Source organism: Emydura macquarii, unplaced genomic scaffold (genome assembly GCF_026122565.2).
Source record: "Emydura macquarii macquarii isolate MOO-44397 ecotype Brisbane River unplaced genomic scaffold, CSIRO-AGI_Emac_v2 contig_2805, whole genome shotgun sequence".
Taxonomy (NCBI): domain Eukaryota; kingdom Metazoa; phylum Chordata; order Testudines; family Chelidae; genus Emydura; species Emydura macquarii.
Genome location: NW_027132942.1, coordinates 3,525,725 through 3,546,394, shown reverse-complemented (window position 1 = coordinate 3,546,394; position 20,670 = coordinate 3,525,725). Strand labels below are relative to the sequence as shown.

General features: G+C 60.3%; 1 protein-coding gene across 2 annotated transcripts; it reads left to right on the top strand.

The window, feature by feature from the left end:
• Positions 1–6,757: 6,757 nt before the first annotated feature.
• LOC137166122 (Krueppel-like factor 2) lies at positions 6,758–11,261 on the top strand. 2 transcript variants are annotated; one of them, XR_010923570.1, is made up of 4 exons: positions 6,758–7,046; positions 7,546–8,494; positions 8,890–9,499; positions 10,708–11,261. XR_010923570.1 is itself a non-coding variant. In XM_067567740.1 (3 exons), the coding sequence occupies exons 1-3, from the start codon at positions 6,960–6,962 to the stop codon at positions 9,063–9,065; spliced, it is 1,212 nt and encodes a 403-aa protein (XP_067423841.1). In that variant the 5' UTR covers positions 6,758–6,959; the 3' UTR covers positions 9,066–11,261. The 2 variants fall into 2 exon arrangements, 1 of the variants encoding a protein (XP_067423841.1); XM_067567740.1 differs by having other exon boundaries at positions 8,890–11,261.
• Positions 11,262–20,670: the final 9,409 nt, after the last annotated feature.

Below are 20,670 nucleotides of genomic sequence, written 5' to 3'. Positions count from 1 at the left end.
TTCTCTTCTGCTTGGTTTTTACAGTAGAGATCAGGTGTTATCTGCCCTGGAAGACTCTGTGGAGACTGGAGAATGAGTCAAGTCATAATATCTCATGGGACAAGAGATTGAACAGCAGAGAGGGATGGGTGCTTTAGTCAGACCATTTAAAACCCTTTGGTTTGGGTAAATCCTATTTAACTGTAATGCCTAATAAACATCTGGGAGAAAAAGCGTCTTTGTTAAAGATTCACAGCTCTCCCCTCCCCTCCCCGCCACTTTCAGTTAATGGGGGAGGGAGTGCCCAGGATATATCTCTGAACCCCCAGCAAAACCCCCAGGGGACCCAGACCCCAAGATAGGGGGAAAATTGGAAAAAATGCTTTTTCTATTCATCCAATCTTGCCAGCTCTCATGATTTTTATTATTGTCCTTCAAGCCCCGGCTCCTGGCGTCACGTGACTGTGATGATTTCAGCCTTCCCGCTTAAAGGACAAATACGTTTCTAGCCCTCGTGGCTGTGGAGAAAGCTTCCGAATGTGCCGGCAGCGCACCCTCGAGCCCCAAAAAGCAGAAGGCAGAAAAGGGCAAATGTCCCATTTTCCCTCAAAACCTTTCAGGTGTCACCTTGAGAAGCCTGGGCTCTGCTGGACAGACAGCGTCCCTTGCTCCTAGCGCAGTGACGCCTCGATCACGAGTGGGGCCTCTGGCTGTGACGCGACTCGTTAATAAACCGTGCGCGTCCCTTGGTGTGTGTGAGACCGGCCACGGAGGGGACTGGGCAGTGGGGTTTGGATGGGCAAGGAAGGCAGGAGCAAGCCGCTCGTACGGGGGCACGTACGCTTCTGCATGAAATCCTGCTCATGCGCGTGAGATCCCATGTGGGGCTGGCGGTGGGTGTGCGAGCGTCTTTGAGCATGGGAGGCTGGGTGTAAGGTGCTGTGTGTGTGTGGGGGGTGGGGGTTGTATCTGTTACAGCTGAGAACATCTACTCATCCCTGCTTCTCCCAGCGGGTCCTGGATCTCGTCCGTGTAAAACATGCACTGGCCCACCCGAGCCACCAAAACTCCCTCCCGGCTGGCGTAATCTCCTATCCATCAGTGCAGCCTGCGCCCTTCTGGCAGCTAGCACACACAGCCTGCTGCTTTCAGTTTCCCTGTAACAGTGAAAGTTAAGAGGGAGAAAAAAAAGTTGCCGTTAGTATGTCATAGAGGAAGAGAGGTAAAAAGGGCAGGAAATTTGCACCAAGTCCATTTCCCCTTGGCCCTGGGCCGCTGCTCATTCCGGATTTGGGATTTGCGTAGGCAGAGTTAAAAATAACGGGTATAAAAGAGAAAGGCAAAAAGCTGAGATAGCCCCACAAGAAACCAGCCTCAGGCAGGAGGGCAGAACTCGGGCTGCAACCAGGGCCAGACAGAGATCAAAGCAGAACTGCCCCTATGTGGAGCAGGCAGAGTAGAGGGTGCGTGTGTGTGTGTGTATGTATGCACACGCATTTATGTGTACAGTTGTATGAGTGAGTTTGTGCAACACTTCCATAGCTTGTCATACCAATGAAGTCTCATTGAAATGAACTAAACTTTGTGTGTGTGTGTGTGTGTGTGTGTACGCACTCATGTGCATAACAGACCATAGTGTGTGTGCACACAGTGGGCTGTAGAGTGTGTGTGTGTACACACTAGGAGAATCTGTGCACCGGTTTCCATCTGATCACGTTTTTCTTGTAAAGAGCAATCGTTTGTCTTAGTCCCAGAAAACAAACATGCGTGTCTAATTCTTCCGGAGAGATGGGCAGCGTTTTCTGTTCTGGAAAGCGGGGCCTGCCGTCTTTGTTGTCAGTTCTTACCAGTGCTTTGAATACCTCACAAGGGGGCTGGGTAAATGAGTGTTGGCCACGGGCAGAGGAGATGTAAAATCAGATCTAAGAGCTGAAGGTTATTAACCAAGACAATGCCTACCTAGCTATTGGTTTCAGAAGACCCGAAATAAGGCTATGAACAAGCAAAGCCCTAGAACAAGCCACCGGTAAGTTGTGTGCGCTGAGTGGTCACCAAACACCAGCGCAGTGGATCAGAACATGCACTTTAAATACGTGTGGTTCGTTTTAAGGCCGCCGAACCAATCGCCTCCGAGATGCTGGTTCTCTGGTGGCCAAACTGAGCAGGCTCCTCAAATGAAGGAAGCAGCCCCCAGCCCCCCAAGTGCCTAAGAGAAAAGACTGGGGAGGCGTTGGCCCCGCCGCACAGGGAAAAGCAGCGTTTTATTTCACATCAGTCAGCCCGGGGCGTTCCGTGTTAATTCACAACACATCGACAAGCCGCGGTTTAACTCAGAATAAATCACCTGGCCCGGTGTGAGGGTCAGTCCCGCCCCCCCTTTCTGAAACCCTCTGGCCACAACTGTCTGCACTGGGAGGGCAGCGGCAGCCGGTGTCCATGCGGGGGGGCAGCCTGGGCCAGGAACCCCTCGGTCAGCCCTGCCCGCGGGGAATCGCTGGTGGAGAGGCGGGTGGGACGAGCCGGGGCCGGCAGTGCGGGGCCGGTTTGGGTTCAAGTTGCCACCAGGCGCTGACGGGCCAGGCCAGCCCCGTGTAGCGAGCCCAGCTGCTGGACTGGAGGCTGGCGGGACACACAGGGCAGGGCTAGTGGCTCGTTGATTAGCTGACAGATAGGCCGGCTGTCCAGTCTAGGGCACAGTGACTGGGCCCGCCCCCCACATGCCCCCACGGCCTGGCTCAGAGCGTATCTGTGGGTCACTGCACACCCGGGGCGCTTGGAACCACCGGGCTGGGGCCAGGCTGGAGCGAACGAATCTCGACTCCTGCCTGGTAACGTTGTTGTTGTTCCACCGGGGGGAAAAAGCTGCTGGGAGCCGATAAGAGTCCGTGGCTCTGGGCAGCAGCTGAATCCCCTTCACAGGCCCTCTTTCCACTGCAGCACGGCGCGGGGCAAGGGGACCCCCAGGGATTTAATGGGGGATCAAATTCCCTGGGCTCCCCTGGAGCCGGAGTCGGATCACAGCCGGCCGGCTGGAGCCATCAGAGGGGCTGGGAGTGGCAGTGATGGGGAGATGAGTGGGAAGGGAACAGGGACAGCGCCGAGTCCGGGGCGGCCTCTCCACAGCCCAGGCAGGGAGCCCCGGGGGAAGGAGCGGGCTGCCCAGCTCCCAGGAGGGTGGAGGGGCTCTGTCTCCACCCGCAGTCTGTCCGTCCTTCAGTCCGTCCATCCACCCATCCCCATCCATGGATGGAGCAGCCCTCCACCAACTTTCTGTCCATCTGTCCATCCATCCATCCAGCCCCATACGCATCCTTTCTAGCCAACCTCAGAGATTCTGTGCTAACCCCAAAGCCGTGGGAGTTTGCCGCCCCCTTTCTGCCCCTGTTCCAGAATCTGGGCATGTGCCGCCCTTCGGGGATCCCTCGTGTGGCTGCAGGAGCTTTTCCCTGACACCAGACACAGCTGGACTGGCCCAAGACACTCCAACCCCACCCTGGATCAGCCCTATTGGAACAGAGCATCTTCCCCTAGGAAAGCACATCCCTGCCCCACTCCCCCACCCTGCCCAGGCCGACACTGGGGTGGCATTCCCAGACTGACTGCCCCGCAGGGGCTCCCCAGCTCCTCCTTATTAGCAGAAAATAAACCCGAGGGGCCGGTTGGCTCTAGCCCCATGGAAGACACCTAGGGTGAAGGTGAAGGTCGCTCCTTGGCCGGCCGATATTTGTAACCCAATCACTTGCTGCAGGGATGGGGCACATGGGCCTAGCGGGTTCTGCCCCACTTTCCACCCAAGGATGCAGGGATAAAGGACTCTTGATTCCTGTTGTTCCCAGGTGGCTGCAGGGGACACAGCATGACAAGGGAGCCTGCCATGGGGCTAAGTCACTGCACTGGGCCTTGGGCTGGCGTCAGTCCCTGGCTCTGCCACAGACTTCCCATGTGACCTCGGGCAAGTCACTTAACTTCTCTGTACCTTGGTTTCCCCGAGTGTAAGATGGGGCTGTGACCTCCTTTGTTGGAGCAGCAGAGACGCTTTCCTTTCCCTGTTGCTCTGCCATTTTATTCCACACCCTGCCGGTGTTTGCCAAGAGCAGAGAGAATCTTGAACCCTTGCTTCTTTTGACCCCCTCCTCCCCACCGCCTCATTCACCAGTCCACTTTCCCATCCTGTTTGCCTTTCAATTGCTTGGCTGCTGTTTGATCTTGTCTAATGCCCCCTTCTTTATGGCCTGCCTTAATGGCTAGAGAGATAATTCTGGTTTCCCAAATGGAGCTCTCCCGGGTCTGTAAATAGAGGGCTGAGCACAGACATACCTCCTGCCCAGCTGGGCCCATCTAAATCCACACACAGGATGGTTAGCACCTAGCACCTACTGCAGGGACTCCAGCTAATCTGTAGAACATCACACATTTCCAGCCGGGTTCCCCCAGCCCCTTTTCAATCACAAATCAAAGCCTCCATTACTAAGTGTCTTTGAAATGAAGTTAAAGGGAGGTCGGTCTAGTTGAGGCATTGGAGATGGAGGTCCAAATTCCTGGTGTCGTGTGCCCCTGGGCAAGTCAGGGATTGTCTCAGCCTCAGCTGTGCCAGGGGGATAACGCTTGCTTGCTTGCTTCCAAAACTACAAACTCCTTGAAGCTGCATTTGGGTCTGTACAGCACCTAGCACAATGGGGGCCTGGTCTCGGGTGGGGCCGCTAGACGTTTCCAGAGTATGAATATGAATAATGCCCTCCTAGAAAATATTCCAAATGACAAGAAACATTGGCAATGCAAATGAATCCGATGTGGTGGCTATTTCCCTCTCTCTGAAAATGAGCCAATGTTGCAGGGATAAAACTATTAAATAGAAGGGAAAGAGGGAAAATCGAGCACATCTCTAGATGGCTTTTTCCTCTGGTCTCCCAGCATTTTGTCTTTTTATCTGTAAGATCTGGGGGGCAGAAATGGTCTCGATCTTTGTGTCTCGTACAAATAATAACTAATAATAAAAGGATTAGCAAGACACATAAATATGGAGCAATTAGGGTCAGGAGAAACACCGTCTCGCCTGACGCCAGGGCACGTGCTGCCTTTGAAATTCCACAGCTAATGCTCCAAAGAGAAGGACTTTCCCGTTTTCAACCCATTGGGTGACATTTATTCCAGATAACAAAATATGACACTGAAATAACAACCAGCCGCATGATGTCCAGGCAGAGGCCAGTATGTGCTTTGGAAATGAGTGCTGGAGCTCTTGGTAAAAGGGGAAAGATTTGAATAGTTGTTTTCCCTTTGGACGACTGAAATCATTTATTGCAGTGCTCCACCCTGATAATTAACGTCACGTGAGGAAAGCAACTGGTGGCAGGGTATCTTTGGAGCCAGAGGCAGGGAAGCTGTTTGTGCATTTACCTCTGTGGGCAGTGTTATTATTGCTATTGAAATAGTCCTCTTGCTTCTGAATAGCAAAGGGATCAACCCAAAGTTCTTCGAAAGGGAGCGGGAGATGGAAAGCCCCAGCAGTGCGAGACAGGCCTGGGGAGATAAGGATTATCTCCTCTTGACAAGTTCAACAGTCAAAAAGCCATTCCTGGTATTGGCTGGAGTGAGGCCAACCAAACGCACACCAAGAAAGGAAGGTATTGGGGACACTGTCTTCCCAGCCAGTTTCTTGGCTGGGCCTGTCCTGTGTGGATCACACATGGGCTGGTCTGTGCTGGCTGATGTCTCTTCAGGGGGTCAGTGTAACCTGCACCTGGCTTCATGGATGCCCCGAAGTTTCCCTGCTGCACTGCAGTCTCCCCGGTGTACCCCCTCTCTGGACTGGGCAGTGCATTGCTGAGCTTATGTTTTGTTCCCTAGGGACAGGGAGCCGCACCTGCCAGCAGCAGCCGGGGGAACTGAGGCAGGCCACCCCATCCTGGGTCAGCAGGCCTGGCTCCCTGGGCAGGTACTGCTCCCCTTGGAACTCAGGCCCTCCGTCTACATGAGGGGAATTCTCAGCCTGGCTGTGGAGCTGTGCGGGCACAGGGCTCGACGTGAAGAGGGGCCTGCACCAGCCAGTGTGCTCCAGCCACACACGCCATGGCCGCCAGGCCCAGGGCACGTTTCTCTGGTGTCCCTGACAGGCCATCCGTGGGGCGGAGATACGCTGCGGGGAGGGGGGAGAATTTGTCACCAAACAGGGATCCCCAAGGACAATTCCACACACACACACACACACACACACACACACTCAGGCTCTCCCTCCTACATCACCCAGCTCTGTCTGGCTCCACAGCTCACACCCCGGCACACACACCTGGCCTCACACAGCACTGACGTCCCTCTCTCAGGCCCGGTGCTGCTCACGCTGCCCAGCCAATGACCCGTTTGCAGCCACTTCCCTCCCTCCCCTGCCTCCTGCAGACGCATCGGCAAGGCGAAGCTCTGCCCAGCGCCCATCTCTCCTGCCGGCCCTGGTGTGTCAGGGGCTGCCTGGCTCCCCATCCCCACGGGCTCCGGCCTGCCGTGGGAACCAGGGGCAGCCTGGGCGCTGATCCTGGGAGAACTCGGGGCGGGGGCAGAGGAGGCCGGGCCGGGGACTGGCTTTCCCTGGCCCGAGCCCAGAGTTTCTCGCCCCTCCGCCACCTGCTGCCCGGCCAACGTCCACCGGCCGGTGCATCTTCCCCTTAGCTCCCCATCACCAAGAGGTGCGGGGGGGGGGGGGGGGAGGCACCGTAGGGCCACGGGGGGGGGGGGGGGAGGGGCGTGTCCGTTGTCGCCGTGGCCAATCCGCTGAGCACCCCTGTGACTATCCGAGCCGCGGCGGGCCAATCAGGCCGCGCGGGGGCTGTTAACAGCTGGAGCTGGGAGCTGGCCCCGGGCTGGGAGCGCGGCGCGGCGCGGCGGTACTTCGCTGGCGGTCCCGGCAGGGAACTTTGCTGCGCGCCCGCCCGGGGACTGGGGAGCGTCGTGCCGCGCGAAGCGCCTTCGCCTGCCCGCCTGCCTGCACCATGGCCACGGCAGTGGAGGAAGCCGCGCTGCCCTCCTTCGCCAGCCTGCTGCCCCGTGGGGGGGACAAGCCGGGCCCGCTGCTCCACGTAAGTGCCGGGGGCTCCTGGCGCCGGGCCGGGCCGGGGACCGGGTGGGGCTGCGGAAAGTCCCGCCGGGACCCATGTTTCTGCAGGGGCTCGTGTGCCCCGCCCGCCCCCCGCCGGGTTGGGGTCGGAGGAAGCGGCGCCGGGGCGCGTTGGCCGGGGCGCAGGGGGGCGCGGGGCGGCCGGGCTGGCCGGGGCGAGCGGCAGGCTCCAGCTGCGCCCGGGGCGAGGGGCGGGAGCGCTGCGCTGCGGGCAGGGCCGGTGGGTTTCTCGCCGGGGCAGGCGGACGGGTTTGGGGCCAGCGGCGGCTCGGGGTGACCCGGCCCGGCCCCCCTGGGGTGCAGCGGCCCCCGAGCGAGGGGACCCGGCGGGCTCAGCCCCGCGCCCTGCCCGGGACTCTCCCCGCCAGCGCAGCCAGCGCAACCCGTTCGGCTGGTTCGGGGGCGAGCGACTCCCTCGCCCGGCCCGGCCCTGACTCCCCGCGTGTCTCCCCGCCCTGCAGGGCCCGCAGCCGCCCCGCTTCGCCGCCATGGAGGGCGGCCCGGCCGGGATCAAGCGGGAGGAGGACGAGCTGGGCAAGTTCGTGGACCTGGACTTCATCCTGGCGCACACCGCCGGCGCGCAGCAGGCCGGCCTCGGGCCCGCCTACCCGCTGCCCGACACCCCCGAGAGCTGCGGCACCACCTACGACAGCGACGGCTCCTACCCGGCCGCCGGCAAGTTCGGGGCCCCCTACCCCGAGGGCCAGGGCCACAGCTACATGGCCGAGCTGCTCACCGCGGACCTGCCGGGCCCCTGCGAGCTGCAGCGGAGGGAGTACACCGAGCTGCGCGCCCCCGGCGGGCTGGGCCCCCCCTCCAGCCTGGCGCGGCCCCTGCCCCTGGCCGGGGACCACCGCCTGCCCGCGCCGCCCCAGCTGGGGGCGCGGATCAAGAAGGAGCAGCCCGAGGAGCACGCCTGCATGCTGGGCGAGTACCTGGCGCCCGGCGGCGGCGGCCTGGACCACAAGCCCCTGGGGATGCCCCTGCATCCCCACCTCCTCCAGCACCCGCCGCACCCCCACCCCGGCTTCCCCCGCGCCAGGATGGGGCCCCCAGTGGAGCTGGGGTCCGGCGGCGAGTGCCACCTGATGGGCGAGGCGCGCCCGCACCTGGGCCCCCCGCAGCGCTACGCGCCCCACGGCCCCTTCCCCGCCCACTTTCATGGACACTTCAGCGTCTTCCGAGAGCCGCCGAAGGCGCACCCCGGCCTGCCGGGCATGCTGGTGACGCCGCCCCACTCCCCGGGCCTGGATTACTTCCCCATGGCCCCGCCCGAGGACTGCAAGGCCAAGCGGGGCCGCAGGTCCTGGGCCAGGAAGCGGACGGCCACCCACAACTGTGAATACCCGGGCTGCGGCAAGACCTACACCAAGAGCTCGCACCTGAAGGCGCACATGCGGACGCACACGGGTAAGGCGCGCCCGGGGGGTGCGGGGCTCCCCAGGCCAGGCAGGGAGCCCCGGGGGCGGGGGGGGGGGAGATGCAGGGGGGGGGGCCCGATCCTGCCGCCCGACTCTTCACCCAAGCAGAGCTCTCCGCGGCGGGGCGGGGGGTTGGCTGGAAGGAGGGGGTCCGGATCGGGCCCTGGGCGCGCGGAGCGGGCCGGTGCTGGTGGGAATAAATAAATTGCATCGGCTCCGGCAGCCGTGCAGAGCCGGCCGGATGCAGAGCCTCTCCCGGGCCGGAGCCGAGCCGAGCCGGGGATCCGGGGCGGGCCGGGGCAGTTTGGGTCAGGCCCCGTGTTCCCCGGGGAGCTCGGCGCCGCTGGCCCGGGGTGAAGTTAACGCTCTGCTCTGGCCCTGCAGGGGAGAAACCCTACCACTGCAACTGGGAAGGCTGCGGCTGGAAGTTCGCCAGGTCGGACGAGCTCACTCGCCACTACCGCAAACACACGGGCCACCGGCCCTTCCAGTGTCACCTCTGCGAGCGGGCCTTCTCCCGCTCCGACCACCTGGCGCTGCACATGAAAAGACACCTGTGAGCGGGGGACACGGGCAAAGACTGGACACGCTATTTATGAAGCCAGGGAATATTTTCCTATTGGTGCGACTAATTTATGTGGACCAAGCTGTCTCGTATTTAAGAGGTAAAACCAGAGGCTTCTTCCATGGCCGCCTGTATCTAAAGAGCTCCCCCGGTCTGGCCGCTGCAGGGCAGAGCCCAGCTGTATCATACTGTACATACCCAGCTGCCTGGCGCCTTTGAAAGGGATTCTGAAACTTGTGCACACCTTTGTTCTACTGCCTGATTTTCTTTTTAAACTTTTTGAACGTAAGAACTGGCCATCCTCCGAGTCCAGCTGGGTCCAGGTGTGACCAGCAGGTGTTGTGAGAAGAAACTCCAGGTGAAAGGCAGTCAGTTTTTGTAGAATCCTAGCACCTTTTTCAGCCTTCAAAGGAAAACCGGAATTGCCAGGTGAGCCGGCCCCCTGGCCTGCTCCATAGACTCCACACCTCCTGCTCTGCGCCCCACCAGGCCATATAGTCTGAGATTGGCTGAAACCCTGAAGCAGGATGACTAGATAGCCCCTCCCAAACTTTGGTGAGCAATAACTGTGCTCCCTTCTGATTCCATGGTTGCCAACTCTTGCGATTTCCATGTTCCAGGCCCAGCGGCTGGGATACAGAGAGTGGCTGTCTGAAATTGCTCAGCTTCTCACATTTTTTTTAAATAGGGAGTTTCTAACTCAGAATGTGTGGTGAGTGTGGAAAGAAAATGACCCCGCTATACAAAATCTCCCCTGATTTGTGAAGCAATTGCATGTTTTGGGGCCTGACTCAAGGTTTTTGAATGCCTGGGCAATACTGGCAATTCTGCTGAGTAACACAAAAACCGAGATCTACCTTCTTTACCCAATTCCAGGGAGCGTTCCAAATATTATTTGTATTGCCATAGCACCAAGACAGTCCCTTGCCCACGGGGAGCATGCAATCTAGCCCACAGCCTGCTCCCACGTTCGGTTTCTGCTGATTTATACTGGTGACTCTCTCTAAAACATTCATCTTTTCCGTGTCTAGTCTGGATTTGTCGTGTCATTTTTAATTGTGTATTTTTCTTTGTTCCCCTTCTGTGGAAGGATGATCAGGAAACCAGGTACTGCTTCAGCTCCCTTTCCAGGTTGCTTCCTAACCCTTTATTTTTGTAAAGGACAATGAGGTTGGTCTGCCTATGAACTGCCCGGTCTCTGCTCTACTCGAAACCTTTAAAATAGAAAAGGCAAGGAGTCTTGATGGGCAGCTCCTGTGAAGTGAGTTGTACATTTGAAAAAAGTAGAAATATGTGTTTGTTTTTAGCAGAATTTTTCTTCCTGCTGGGAATGCTGCTGGACCGCTCAGCTTTGGGAAGATGCTATTCCTGTCTGTGTATATTGTCAATTAACATTTCTCGGCTTGGGCACACGAGGTCCCTCCCGCTTGGAAATGTTACTTTTCTTTATATGCAAACCATTGTGACATTGTGATCAGATGTAAAATAAATAAATACACCTAAGCATAAGGACCCAGTAGAGTTTACTTTGAAAACTTCTCCAGAAGAGGAGCAGATGGCAGGGTGCTTTAGGGTTGAGGCTGGGTTTACTGTTTGTAAATATTATTTACATTGAGGTTCATTTCTATTTAAAATAGCAATGAAGAAATCTGTGGAAACGCCCTTTGCCTTGTCTCTTGAATCTTCCATTGGTGGCAGCACGGCGGAACAAGCATTAGTCATTTAGTTCACCTCCCTGTGCCTCAGTTTCCCCATTCTACAGATGTGGAAATCAGGGCACAGAGGTGAAGTGACTTGCCCATGGCAAGTCCGTGCCAAAGAGGAACTGAACCAAGGAGACTTGACTCCCTCTCCTTTTTCTCTAACCACTAGATCCCGGTCCCTCGTATACTGTGTCTGGAGCTGCTGGGAGTCGACCCCCTCTGTCATGTGGGCAGAGCCCTGGATGTTTCTCTCAGCCAGAGCTCCTGTGTCCACACCAGGCATTCCCCTCCCTCCACAGCCCAGTGAAACACCCCAGCCTCGCTGCTCTCAGGTGCTGAGGTTCCTTCTGAATTAATATGTGGTGACTAAGCGCTGGTGTGTTGGCAGGTCTGTCTCCATCCCTCCCACAGCCAATTACCCGTGATACACGGAGTGCTGGGAAGGCTGGGGCTTGTACAGACCTGACCTGGCGCTCCCAGTTCGGGGAGCATCTCTCCTGGGCAGCCTGGTCCATTCCCTGGGCAAGCGATCTGCCAGCCTACTACACACAGGGTGGGTGATTCCCCTCTGCACCCAGCAGTGACATTCAGGGATGTGAAACCACACACACACACACACACACACACACACACACACACACACACCCCGGGGCAGAGTAGGCCAAGGGCAGCATGTGCTCGCCAGGGTTTCCAGCTCACAGCAGAGACTAGACACGCACTCTGCCAGGGCTGGGTTAAGAGCTGCAGCCTTCCCCTTTCTCGCTGCGTCTCTCCCTCTGCGTGTTGGTTCCTGCGTGTCAATGCACCTGTGCAGACCTGGGGTGCACCTGGTACCTGGCTAGGGTGGGGTGCATGGACCATGTGGCTCCTTTCCTTAGCCCGCCTGGGGCTGGCCTCTTCACTCAGAAAGGTTGGAGCAGCAGCTAAATCCAGCTCCTTCCAGAGGCAGAAGCCCAGGAGTCCCGTAACGCCGGCTGCTGTGGGAGTCCTGGCCCCAGGAAACTCGAGTGGGCCCAGCTCTGCAGAACAGCGGCTGAGCCAGGCCCAGCCTGCAGGGGATTTCTGCCCAGCTCCCCTGCCATTAGCCTCGTGACTGGGACAGTGGCTGCCTTTCCTCCTCAGAGGGTCTCCCAGCCCACGGAGGAGGGTGCTGTGTATCGGTGGATCTCCGGGTGGCTGCCGTGACTCTGCCAGGGTCTCAGCAGACAAGGGCAGGGGCCTGGAGAAGAGCACGGTCAGGCCCGGGGCCCTCCGGTACATTCATTAGCTGTGGAGTTCAGGCAGAGCCTGGGGTGCCAGGGATTTGTCCTTCCTGCATGTCCTTCCCTGCCCTCCCTGTTCCATTCTGCCTCTCTGCTCACCACCGGTGCGGGGCGCGGGCATCTAAAATGGGGCATTTCTGTGAGCAGGGGCAGTGTGGGCATATGCTTCAAACCCCCCTCCAGCACAATTGACAGCTCCCCCATCCCAATGGAGGCAGGCTCCCTGCCCCTGACTGCCCTGAATGGGCCAGCCGTGATCCAGTATGCCTGGCTCAGGGGATTTCCCTGCCTGCCTGCTCTAGGGCACCTGCACCGAGCGCCCAGCCGGCTGGACAAGAAGCAGGACTGCGGGTGAAACCTCCAATACTGGTGCAAATTCTCCAGGGACTTGTTCAGCAATGTCAAGCTGATGACTGCGAAGGGAAGGTGTGGGCTGTTTGACTAAGCGATGAGTCAGGCCGGCCAAACCAGCTGGGTTGTGTATGTGTATATAATCTCCGGCTCTGGGGTTTATTTCCAGGGAAAGGGGTGTGTAAGCGTTCGTGCAGGGTTTTTATTTCCAGGGTAAGCTGGGTTTCTACCACCTTCCTGCAACACTGGAACAGCTGGATTGGGTGCTTGCTGTCCCAGGCATGTGGGAAGCCAAAGTGACTTCCCCTGTGAGATCAGAGCTGAATCCTGCTGGGAGAAAAACCAGTTCCTGGTCCCCTTTCGTCATCCCTTGGCCCTGTCCAGCAGTGCTGGGGAGGGAAGCACAACGCCCGGCCTGCACTTTTTCCTTCATTTGCATGGGGAGGTGCCCACAGGCAGAAATGCCAGGCTCCGGCCATGCAGTGCTGGGTTTGTTCCCGTGGCATTCTGACACAGCACCAAAACAGCACGAGCAGTGCCTTCCAAACACGGGAGGGGTGTGGCCAGCTGGAGATTCGCAGCCCGGCACCAGCCCGGCGGCCTGCCATCCTGTCTATCCACTGAGCAAAACCAGCAGCTGGCGACGTGCTTCAGCCCAGAATGGGATGCAGCCGCCCCAGCGGTGAGGGGGGTGCCAGCCCCCACAGTCCGTCTCCAGCCTCTCTGCTCAGGCCTCTCGGGAGCCATTCAGGAGCTTGCCATCTTGCTCTGCCATACTTTCCTTTGCAATGTAGGGTCAAAAATGTTATGAGACCCAATGGTCTGTGGGCAGGGCTCAGGGCTGGGACTTGGGAAAGCTGGGTCCAGTTCCCACCTCCACCACAGCTTCCCTGGGAGACCCTGAGTGACGCGGGATGGCTCTGGGCCTCACGTAGGGCTACTAGCCTTTCTTTGACTAGTCCGCCTGCCGGCTCTTCAGGGCAGAGACTGCCTCTGCGTTGGTACATGGCTGCTCGGAGGGGCGTTGCTGTGGCTGCAACACAGATCACCACGAAGGGTTTCATTTGTTCTTAACGAAGGAGTCCCGCTGAATTTGAACCAGCCCCATAAAGCAGAAAAGCTGCGGATTCCCTGAGCAAACCCCAGCTCCTTTGGTAATTCACCCCCATTTTGCTACTCCCCTGCACTCATGAGCTCTTTCCCCTCTGTGTCTCTGCCCCGATCTGCAGGGGGACCCCAGGTCTCTCCGCAGATGGCGAAGGATCCCCCACGTTCCTGCTGCATGTGCCCTTTGGCTGAGCCAGCACCAGGCTAGATCCAGCATTCACTGCCCTAGACCCCGTGGTTGGAGCGGAGGAGAAGCTGCTGGGGGGTGACAGGGTGAGGGAGGAAATGGGCGAATGCCCAGGGGCGGGCAGGGTGCTGTGGCTCTGTGGTAGGGCAGGCAAAGTGCAAACCCCAACCCATGCACCATCTGACGGCTTGGCAGGTCAGCCCAGCTTCCAGCTCCTGCCCAGAGTCACGTGTCCCTGTTTTGCCTTCCCACCCCCGCGGCGAAGGAGTCGGACTTGGCCTGTTTCCTCCCAGAAGGAAACCGAGTGAGGAGCTCAGTGGAAAACTCAGCCCATTGCCAAGCACCATCAGCTCCCCCCTTTGCCCAGGAGTCCAGGCACGGGGCAGGGAGCAAATGGGCCGCTGCCCCCGTGAGAAATCCCTGGGCTCTGCCATTCATGCCCGCGGCTCCCCCAACGACAGCCAGAGTCTTGCCAGGTGCTGGGATTCCAGCTGACACCGGCCCGTCCGGGAGGGGTGGGGCAGGGGATGGCAGGGATTTACCCAGATAATGGGGAGGCTCAGCTGAGCCACAGGCTGTGCTGGGAATCCAGGGCTCCTGGCTCACACGCTGAGGCCCAGGGAGGGGCTGAGGGATTCCCTGCAGTAGCCGGGCGGAGTGAGGAAGGCCGTGCGTATCCTGCTCTTCCCCAGAGCCACTGCCCCTTTCCATCGAGGGGCCCAGCTGGGGCTGGGGGAATCCAGGCGTCAGCCCCACCGAATGCAGCCAGAGTAGCTGTGGCGGGGACGGTGTCGGATTGGAGGCTGGGTGCAAGCAGGGCTCTGTGCTGGGTCCCAGGGCTACAGAGCAGAGGGATCATGTCTGCAGACAACCCAAACTGGGGTGGGGGCGGGGGGCGGGGGGGTTGCCAGCACTGGGGAGGATGGAGCTAAAATTCAGAGGGATCGTGATACATTGGAGAACTGGGCAACATGAGAAAATGAAGCTCAGCAAAGCCCAATGTAAAGTGCTACGCGTAGGGATGACAAACCAGACGCAGGGTGGGGGGAACGGGCGTGGAGCAGCAGTGCTGAGCCGGATCCGGTGCATCGCGACTTCAACACGGGCAGCAACGCGCGGCTGCAGCCAAAACAGCGAATGCGACTGGGGTTGCATGGACAGGCCCAGCATGCGGCTCCTGCGCGGTGCCGGTCCCGCTCCACTCGGCAGGGGTTGGGCCTCAGCCGGAGTTCTGTGTCCAGCTGTGGGCAGCGGTGTGTGGGAAGGATCCAGCGGCACGTGACAAAGACGAGCCAAGGGCTGGAAGGCAAGCCATGGGAGCAACGGCTGACGGAGCTGGGTGTGTTCAGCGTGGCAAGGCGGCGAGGAAGGGGGGGCGTGGTCGCAAGGCTGCCATAAAACAGCTGCGGAAAAGTTGTTCTCTCTCCCCACAGGCAATGGGTTCACACTACAGCCCAGCAGATCCAGATTAAAGCTTCCTAACGACACGCACAGTCGGACAGCGGCACAGACGCTGGGGAGGGTGTGGAAGCTCCTTCACTGGATGTTTTCCAAAGGTGGCTGGACAGCACCTGTCCTGGACGGGTTAGACACAGCGAATCCTGCAGCTTGGCGGGGGCATTACACTAGCTGGCCCTCGCGGTCCCTTCTACCCGTCTGGTTCCAGGGGTCTAACTACAGGGGAGGCCGAGGGGACCGATTCTTATACCGGGAGGCAAGGACAGAGCATCCTGCTCCTCCTCTGACCTGCGCTGCAGCGCATCTCCTGGAGGGCCACCAGCCAGGCCCAGGCAGGGAGGAGAGCGGGAGCGAGAGAGACCCAGAGGAAACCCCCCAAAAGAGAAACAGCCCACAGGAGCCAAGTCATTGCCCCCACCGGGCACGATCCTGCACTTAAGGCAGTGGCAGCGGCTGGCGGGACTGGGCCCTGTGGGTTTTCCCAGGGAGATCTGGGGGGGGCGAGGGGAGCTCAGCGCCACGCCAGCCCAGACTCCGGGAAATGCCCGGCTCCTGTAGTTGAAGGAGGCACTTGAGGGAGTCGTGGGCACCTGAGCTGTTAACTTTGGCAGCAGCTGCACACGAGTAAAGTGCTGGCACTCGAGCGGGCGGGCACGTCCAGCAGGTCTGTGTCACAGCCAGCGCTGTGTGTGTTCCCAGGCGGATTGTGAGCCCGAGGTTCAGAGCCGGGGCCCGCGGGAGCCAGCCAGGCCTGCGTCCGGCCGCTCAAAGCCGGCATTGCAGGCGCAGAGCGGCCAGGAAAGGGCCCGGGTGAACACGACACCTTTGTACTCAGAGCTTTGGGCAGAGCAGAATCGGACCGCCTGGTTTGAGGGGCTGGGCAGGTTTTTACTCCTGTGAGCTCCCCACAGAGCCTGACCAGGAGGGAGAGGCAGCTGGGGCTCGTCCTTCCTGTGGATCAGCGAGAGAACCGCTGCGCCCCTGACAGTCACACCTGGGCAAGCCCACAGCAGGCTTTGCCCTGTGGTGTCTTTGGAGCAGGCGGGGGGGGGACACCTGGGAGGAAAGGGGCCAGCCTGAGTGCCCAGCACCGGCTCTGTTTGCCGGGCAGGCGGCTGGAGACGCATGGCTGACTTGTGCCCGGCGCCCATTTCATCTGGAGTAGCTGAGAGACCACGAACTTGGAGCCCCGCCGCGCCATTTCCTCCTTCGCTCCCTGGAGTGCGACGCCACCAGGCCGATGTTTTAGAGCCCAGAAGGGAGCCCCCTGCGTTACCCAGCCCCGGGAGTCCCACACCCAGCCCACCCCTCCTGGCTGAGTACCGGGCGTCTGCCAGAAAGGTGCCCTGTGCTGGGAAATCCACGAGTCGTTCGGGACCTGGAACAGCCCCTTGCAATTGCCTTGCTCCTGGCAGCTGAGGATTTCCAAGGCTGCAGCTTTACAGCCCATGTAATCCTCATTTGACAGCCAGCACCACTGAGGCGCGCCCAGGGGGGGGGGGGGGAAGCAGGGGGTCGTGGCCTGCCCAGGGTCATGCAGCGTCTCAGTGGGGATAGACCCCCAGAGTCCTGTGTCCCAGTCCCTTGTTCGAGTCGTTGGACGGCACGTGGGTGACCAGCGCAGACAGCACCCCCTAACCTAGGAGCCGCATTTGAAACTGGGGCTGACGAAATGAAAACAGGCCCCTTGAAGCGAGCGGCGTAGCGGTGGGGCGAGGGGAGAGGCAGCCGTGTTCTCTGAGCCGTTCTGCACCACACTGAGAGGCTGCGGTGCTGCGGGCGCTGGGAATGCAGCCTGCGGGGTGTGAGCGGGGAGAAGGGCTGTGGGCCGGTGTCTCTGTGTGCGGCAGGTAGATCTGTGTGTGTGTGTGTGTTGGCGAAAGGAGGAGAAATCACGTCCCTTTGTGGCTGGTCTCCTCCACGCCCGGGGAGCCCCGCACCGGTCACCTGAAAGCATTGCACCTGCGAAGCCTGGGCCTCTCTCTAGGGCAGATCGACGCCTCGTCCTCTCCGGGCTGTCCCAGCCCCCACCCACCTGGTCCTCGGCGGCTCCAAGGACAGCCCCCCGGGCTGGCCTCTGCCCGGAGAAGCATGCTCGTGCTTTGCTCAAGTGGGGACAGGGAGCTGTTAAAAGGCTCCAGGTTGAACAGACGATGGAGCCGGCAGGGCTCCCCCAGGTGCTGGGCCCTGCGCCCCCACGCTGCTGCGGATGTACCAGAGAGCAGGGTCCAGGCCCACACCATGCTTGGCCCCTCCGCTGATGCTGCCCAGTGCCGGCATCTGCAGTGAGACCCACCAACCCATCCCGTGCCCGGGCTGGGCATCAGGGAACAGCTGCTGGTGTGGCATGGGTCCCAGCCAGCGCCTAGAAGGGACAGCCTCCTCTCCCAGTCCCCGTCTCCTGGGCCCCTCACGGCAGCTCTGTGCTGGCTGGATCACTCCCACCCGCTGCTGGTCCCCACCCGCCATGCGTTAAGGGCAGTGCCACCCCCGAAGGGCAGAGCTGCCCAGCTGGACTGGCAGGCAGCAGGGATTCTTGTCTGGTGGGTCCCCTGGAACGTCAGTTCTCTTGTGGCCGAGTCCCATGGCCTCCAGCGCCGGGATACCCCATGTTCTGAGCTGGGCCCAGACCTGGGGGGCTCTGGAGCCTGGCTGGAAAGCGAGATCCCAGCCGAAGGGAAGAATCTGAGAGCTGAGGTCTAGATGGACCCTGCCGCCCCAGATTGCTATGGGTCTAGCACCCACCTGGGCCGCGCAGGCTGGTAAAGTGGCTTCCCTTGTTCCCTGGAGCTTAGCTACCGCTCTTCCCGGCTCCCCTGAGCCGACGGCCAGCACCTCCTCTTCAGGACAGGGTTTGAGATCCCTGGCTGTGGGGGGGCTGGCACCCCCAGCTCCAGCCTCTCCCAGCAGGAGGGGAGTGGGGCAGGAGACGCCATGGGGGACGGGAGCGCTGGCGCTGGGGTGGGGCGGCCTCCCAGCGGCTCCAGTCCGACCCCTGGCAGGCGTCCCTTGGAGGAACGCTGGGGGTGTCGGCGCCTGGCACGCTGCGGGGCGCGCGGCTGTTCCTGGCAGTCGTTCCGCCGTGCCCCACGCTGCTCGGCGCCCGCGCTGCGCTACCAGGGCCCTGGCCATCGCACTGGCACGCGGGAGCTGCCCCGCCCTGGGGAAACATTTGGCTTTGGGCACCGGGGGAGCGATAACGCGCAGCCTGTCTCCCTGCGTGGAGTTTGCACCTGGCCCTATCGCAGCTTAGTCACACACCGGGACGTGCCAGCGCTGGGCCCCAGATAACCCCCGCCCGCCTGGCTGGGCCCTGTTTGCACTCCGCCTCCTCCGCAAGGAGGACAGAGGTTCAGATGTGCGCGGCTGTGAGTCACGACAGACAGCTGAGCGCTGGCGTGGAGAGGGGCAGAGGGGATGGGGGCGGGTGTGCAGGGAGGGGGGGGCTCTGGCCGGGCGGCTGGTCGGATGGGGCTGAGCCGCATCCTCAGAGGGGAGCCGCTCACCCGCTCAGGGAGGGCTGGGGCCCAGGCTGGCGAGGAAGGCGGGGCGGGCCCATGGGACCGGACACCGCTGAGCAAAGCCTTCGGGTGCTGAGGGGTGTCCCGCAGTGCCGGGGGGAGATGGACTCAGCTGATGGTGGAGGGGAAACTGCAATGGCAGACAGCGAGGGCCCCAGGGGGAAGGACAGGCGGGTGGGAGACATGGGGGAAGGGCCTTCACCCTGCAGAGGGGCTGGGCAGTGCTGGGGGGCTGGGCCGCACTGTGGGTACGAGGGCAGACGGGATGGATGAACAGAGTGTGGGTCTGGGTGTGTTCCAACATGGGTTTCCATGCCAGCACCCCCCACGCCCCAAAGTGCACATGTCCTCCCAAGAGACCCTCCCTTCCACAAGCCGGTGGAGGACGAGAGGGAATGGGGTTAAAGGTTTAGGTCAAGTTTACTCGGGGGGTAACGTTCGAGAGGACCCCCCCACGTCCTCCCAGGTCCTATTACCCACCCCTTGCGAAATAGAAAGGCCTGGTGGCTCAGAGCAAGAGTGTTGTGAGGACCCTAAATTCAAGAGCGGGGCTGGGCCTCAGTGTCCGGGCTGCCGTGTTACCGGGCGAACCAAATCAGACCCCCCCCCCGCGGACACTGAGGAGCATCGCAGGCAGGCAGCCACTGGGATAAGGGCTTGCTCCAGTGGGGTTAGCCCTGGCTGCATCTTGCCTGAGCAGCCGGAAATGCACGGTCTGTAGCAGGGTGCCTTGGAGCCCAGGATCCAGGCTGGGGAAACGCTGCACCGAAATCCGGGCTTTGGTTTTAAAAACCTGAGGTCTAAGGTGTAAGCAGGTGCGAACCAGCGCAGTGAGGTCTGCACAGACCGAGCCAGAAGGAAGGAACACCTCGCAGGGTCAGCTGTGAACTGCCCCACTTAGCTCAACAGGCCGTTAATTGTCTCACTGTTGATGGTTTTAGCAGAAACCTCCAGCTAATGTGTTTATCCCACCAGCCCAAACCACCGCCCCACCTTCTGCAATACACAATTGGGCGGCCACCACAAAGCCCAGCAGCATGTTGCAGTGTTGTTAGAAGCAGGGTGAAGGGCTGGAGCTGCTGGGGGATAATATCCCAATGAATACCAGGGGGCGCGTGTGAGATCCACTTCAGTCAGGCCCAGAAGAGCCTCAAATGTATTCAGACTCCTGACTCCCGTTGATTTCCTGTGGAGCATCTGCACCTACCTCCCTCCATCTTCTCATTCGGACAACGCTGCAGGGCCCGCTGTGTGATTTAGGGCCAGGCCCAACCGCCACTTACAGGCCGCCCCATGGCTTGAGTCTGTGGCAACCTTGGCAAGCCCCGTGGGACAGACTGCAGGCCAGGATCCCGCCCAGGACTACCTGTCCCCTGACCGGCGCTGGCTGTGAAGCAATCAGCCAGCCTGCGCTAGCAGGGGACGCTCCATGCCAGAGAAACTGGGGAATGAATTTCCCCTGCGTGGGTGTTACGGTGGCTGCCTGGCTGTCCTCAGGAGGATCTCAAAGCACCTGCCTGGTGTAGCTTGCAGTGAAGAGCAGCTGAACCACAGCCACCCAGGCCCGGGGGAGGGACCAGCTCAGCTGTGCAGGTGGCTGAATTCCAGGTTTAATAGAGGATGATGAGGGGATACACACATAGGACCCTGCCTCCTTCCAGTTCACAGTGGGTCACTCACTGATGCAGAAATAGCCTAGGGCCTTGACAATACAGCTCTGCCCAACGTCAGGCACCCCTTTGTTTCTCTCCCTTCGCCAGCCTCTCTCCCCGGTTCCTTCTCCTTTCTCTTCCCGCACTAGCTCCCAAACTTCACCCTCCCTGTTAGCGGGGGCTCAGCTGCCCTCCCGTCCGTCTGCTGAATGATCAGCAGTGAAGTGGTTCATGCTGACAGGGGCACCCCGATAAACCAGTAGGAAGTGGGGGAGTTCAGCCTGGAGAGCCGGTTTTTCAGGCTGGCTGCAGACTCCGGCAGACATCCCTGTGTCAGTTACACTCCGCTCACGTTTTGA

Bases quoted from the DNA above. Each gene is read 5' to 3' on its own strand.
- LOC137166122 (XM_067567740.1), top strand. From the start codon at position 6,960: ATGGCCACGGCAGTGGAGGAAGCCGCGCTGCCCTCCTTCGCCAGCCTG. The intron at 7,047-7,545 runs GTAAGTGCCGGG...CCCGCCCTGCAG, and splicing joins AGCCGGGCCCGCTGCTCCAC to GGCCCGCAGCCGCCCCGCTT. The intron at 8,495-8,889 runs GTAAGGCGCGCC...CTGGCCCTGCAG, and splicing joins GCACATGCGGACGCACACGG to GGGAGAAACCCTACCACTGC.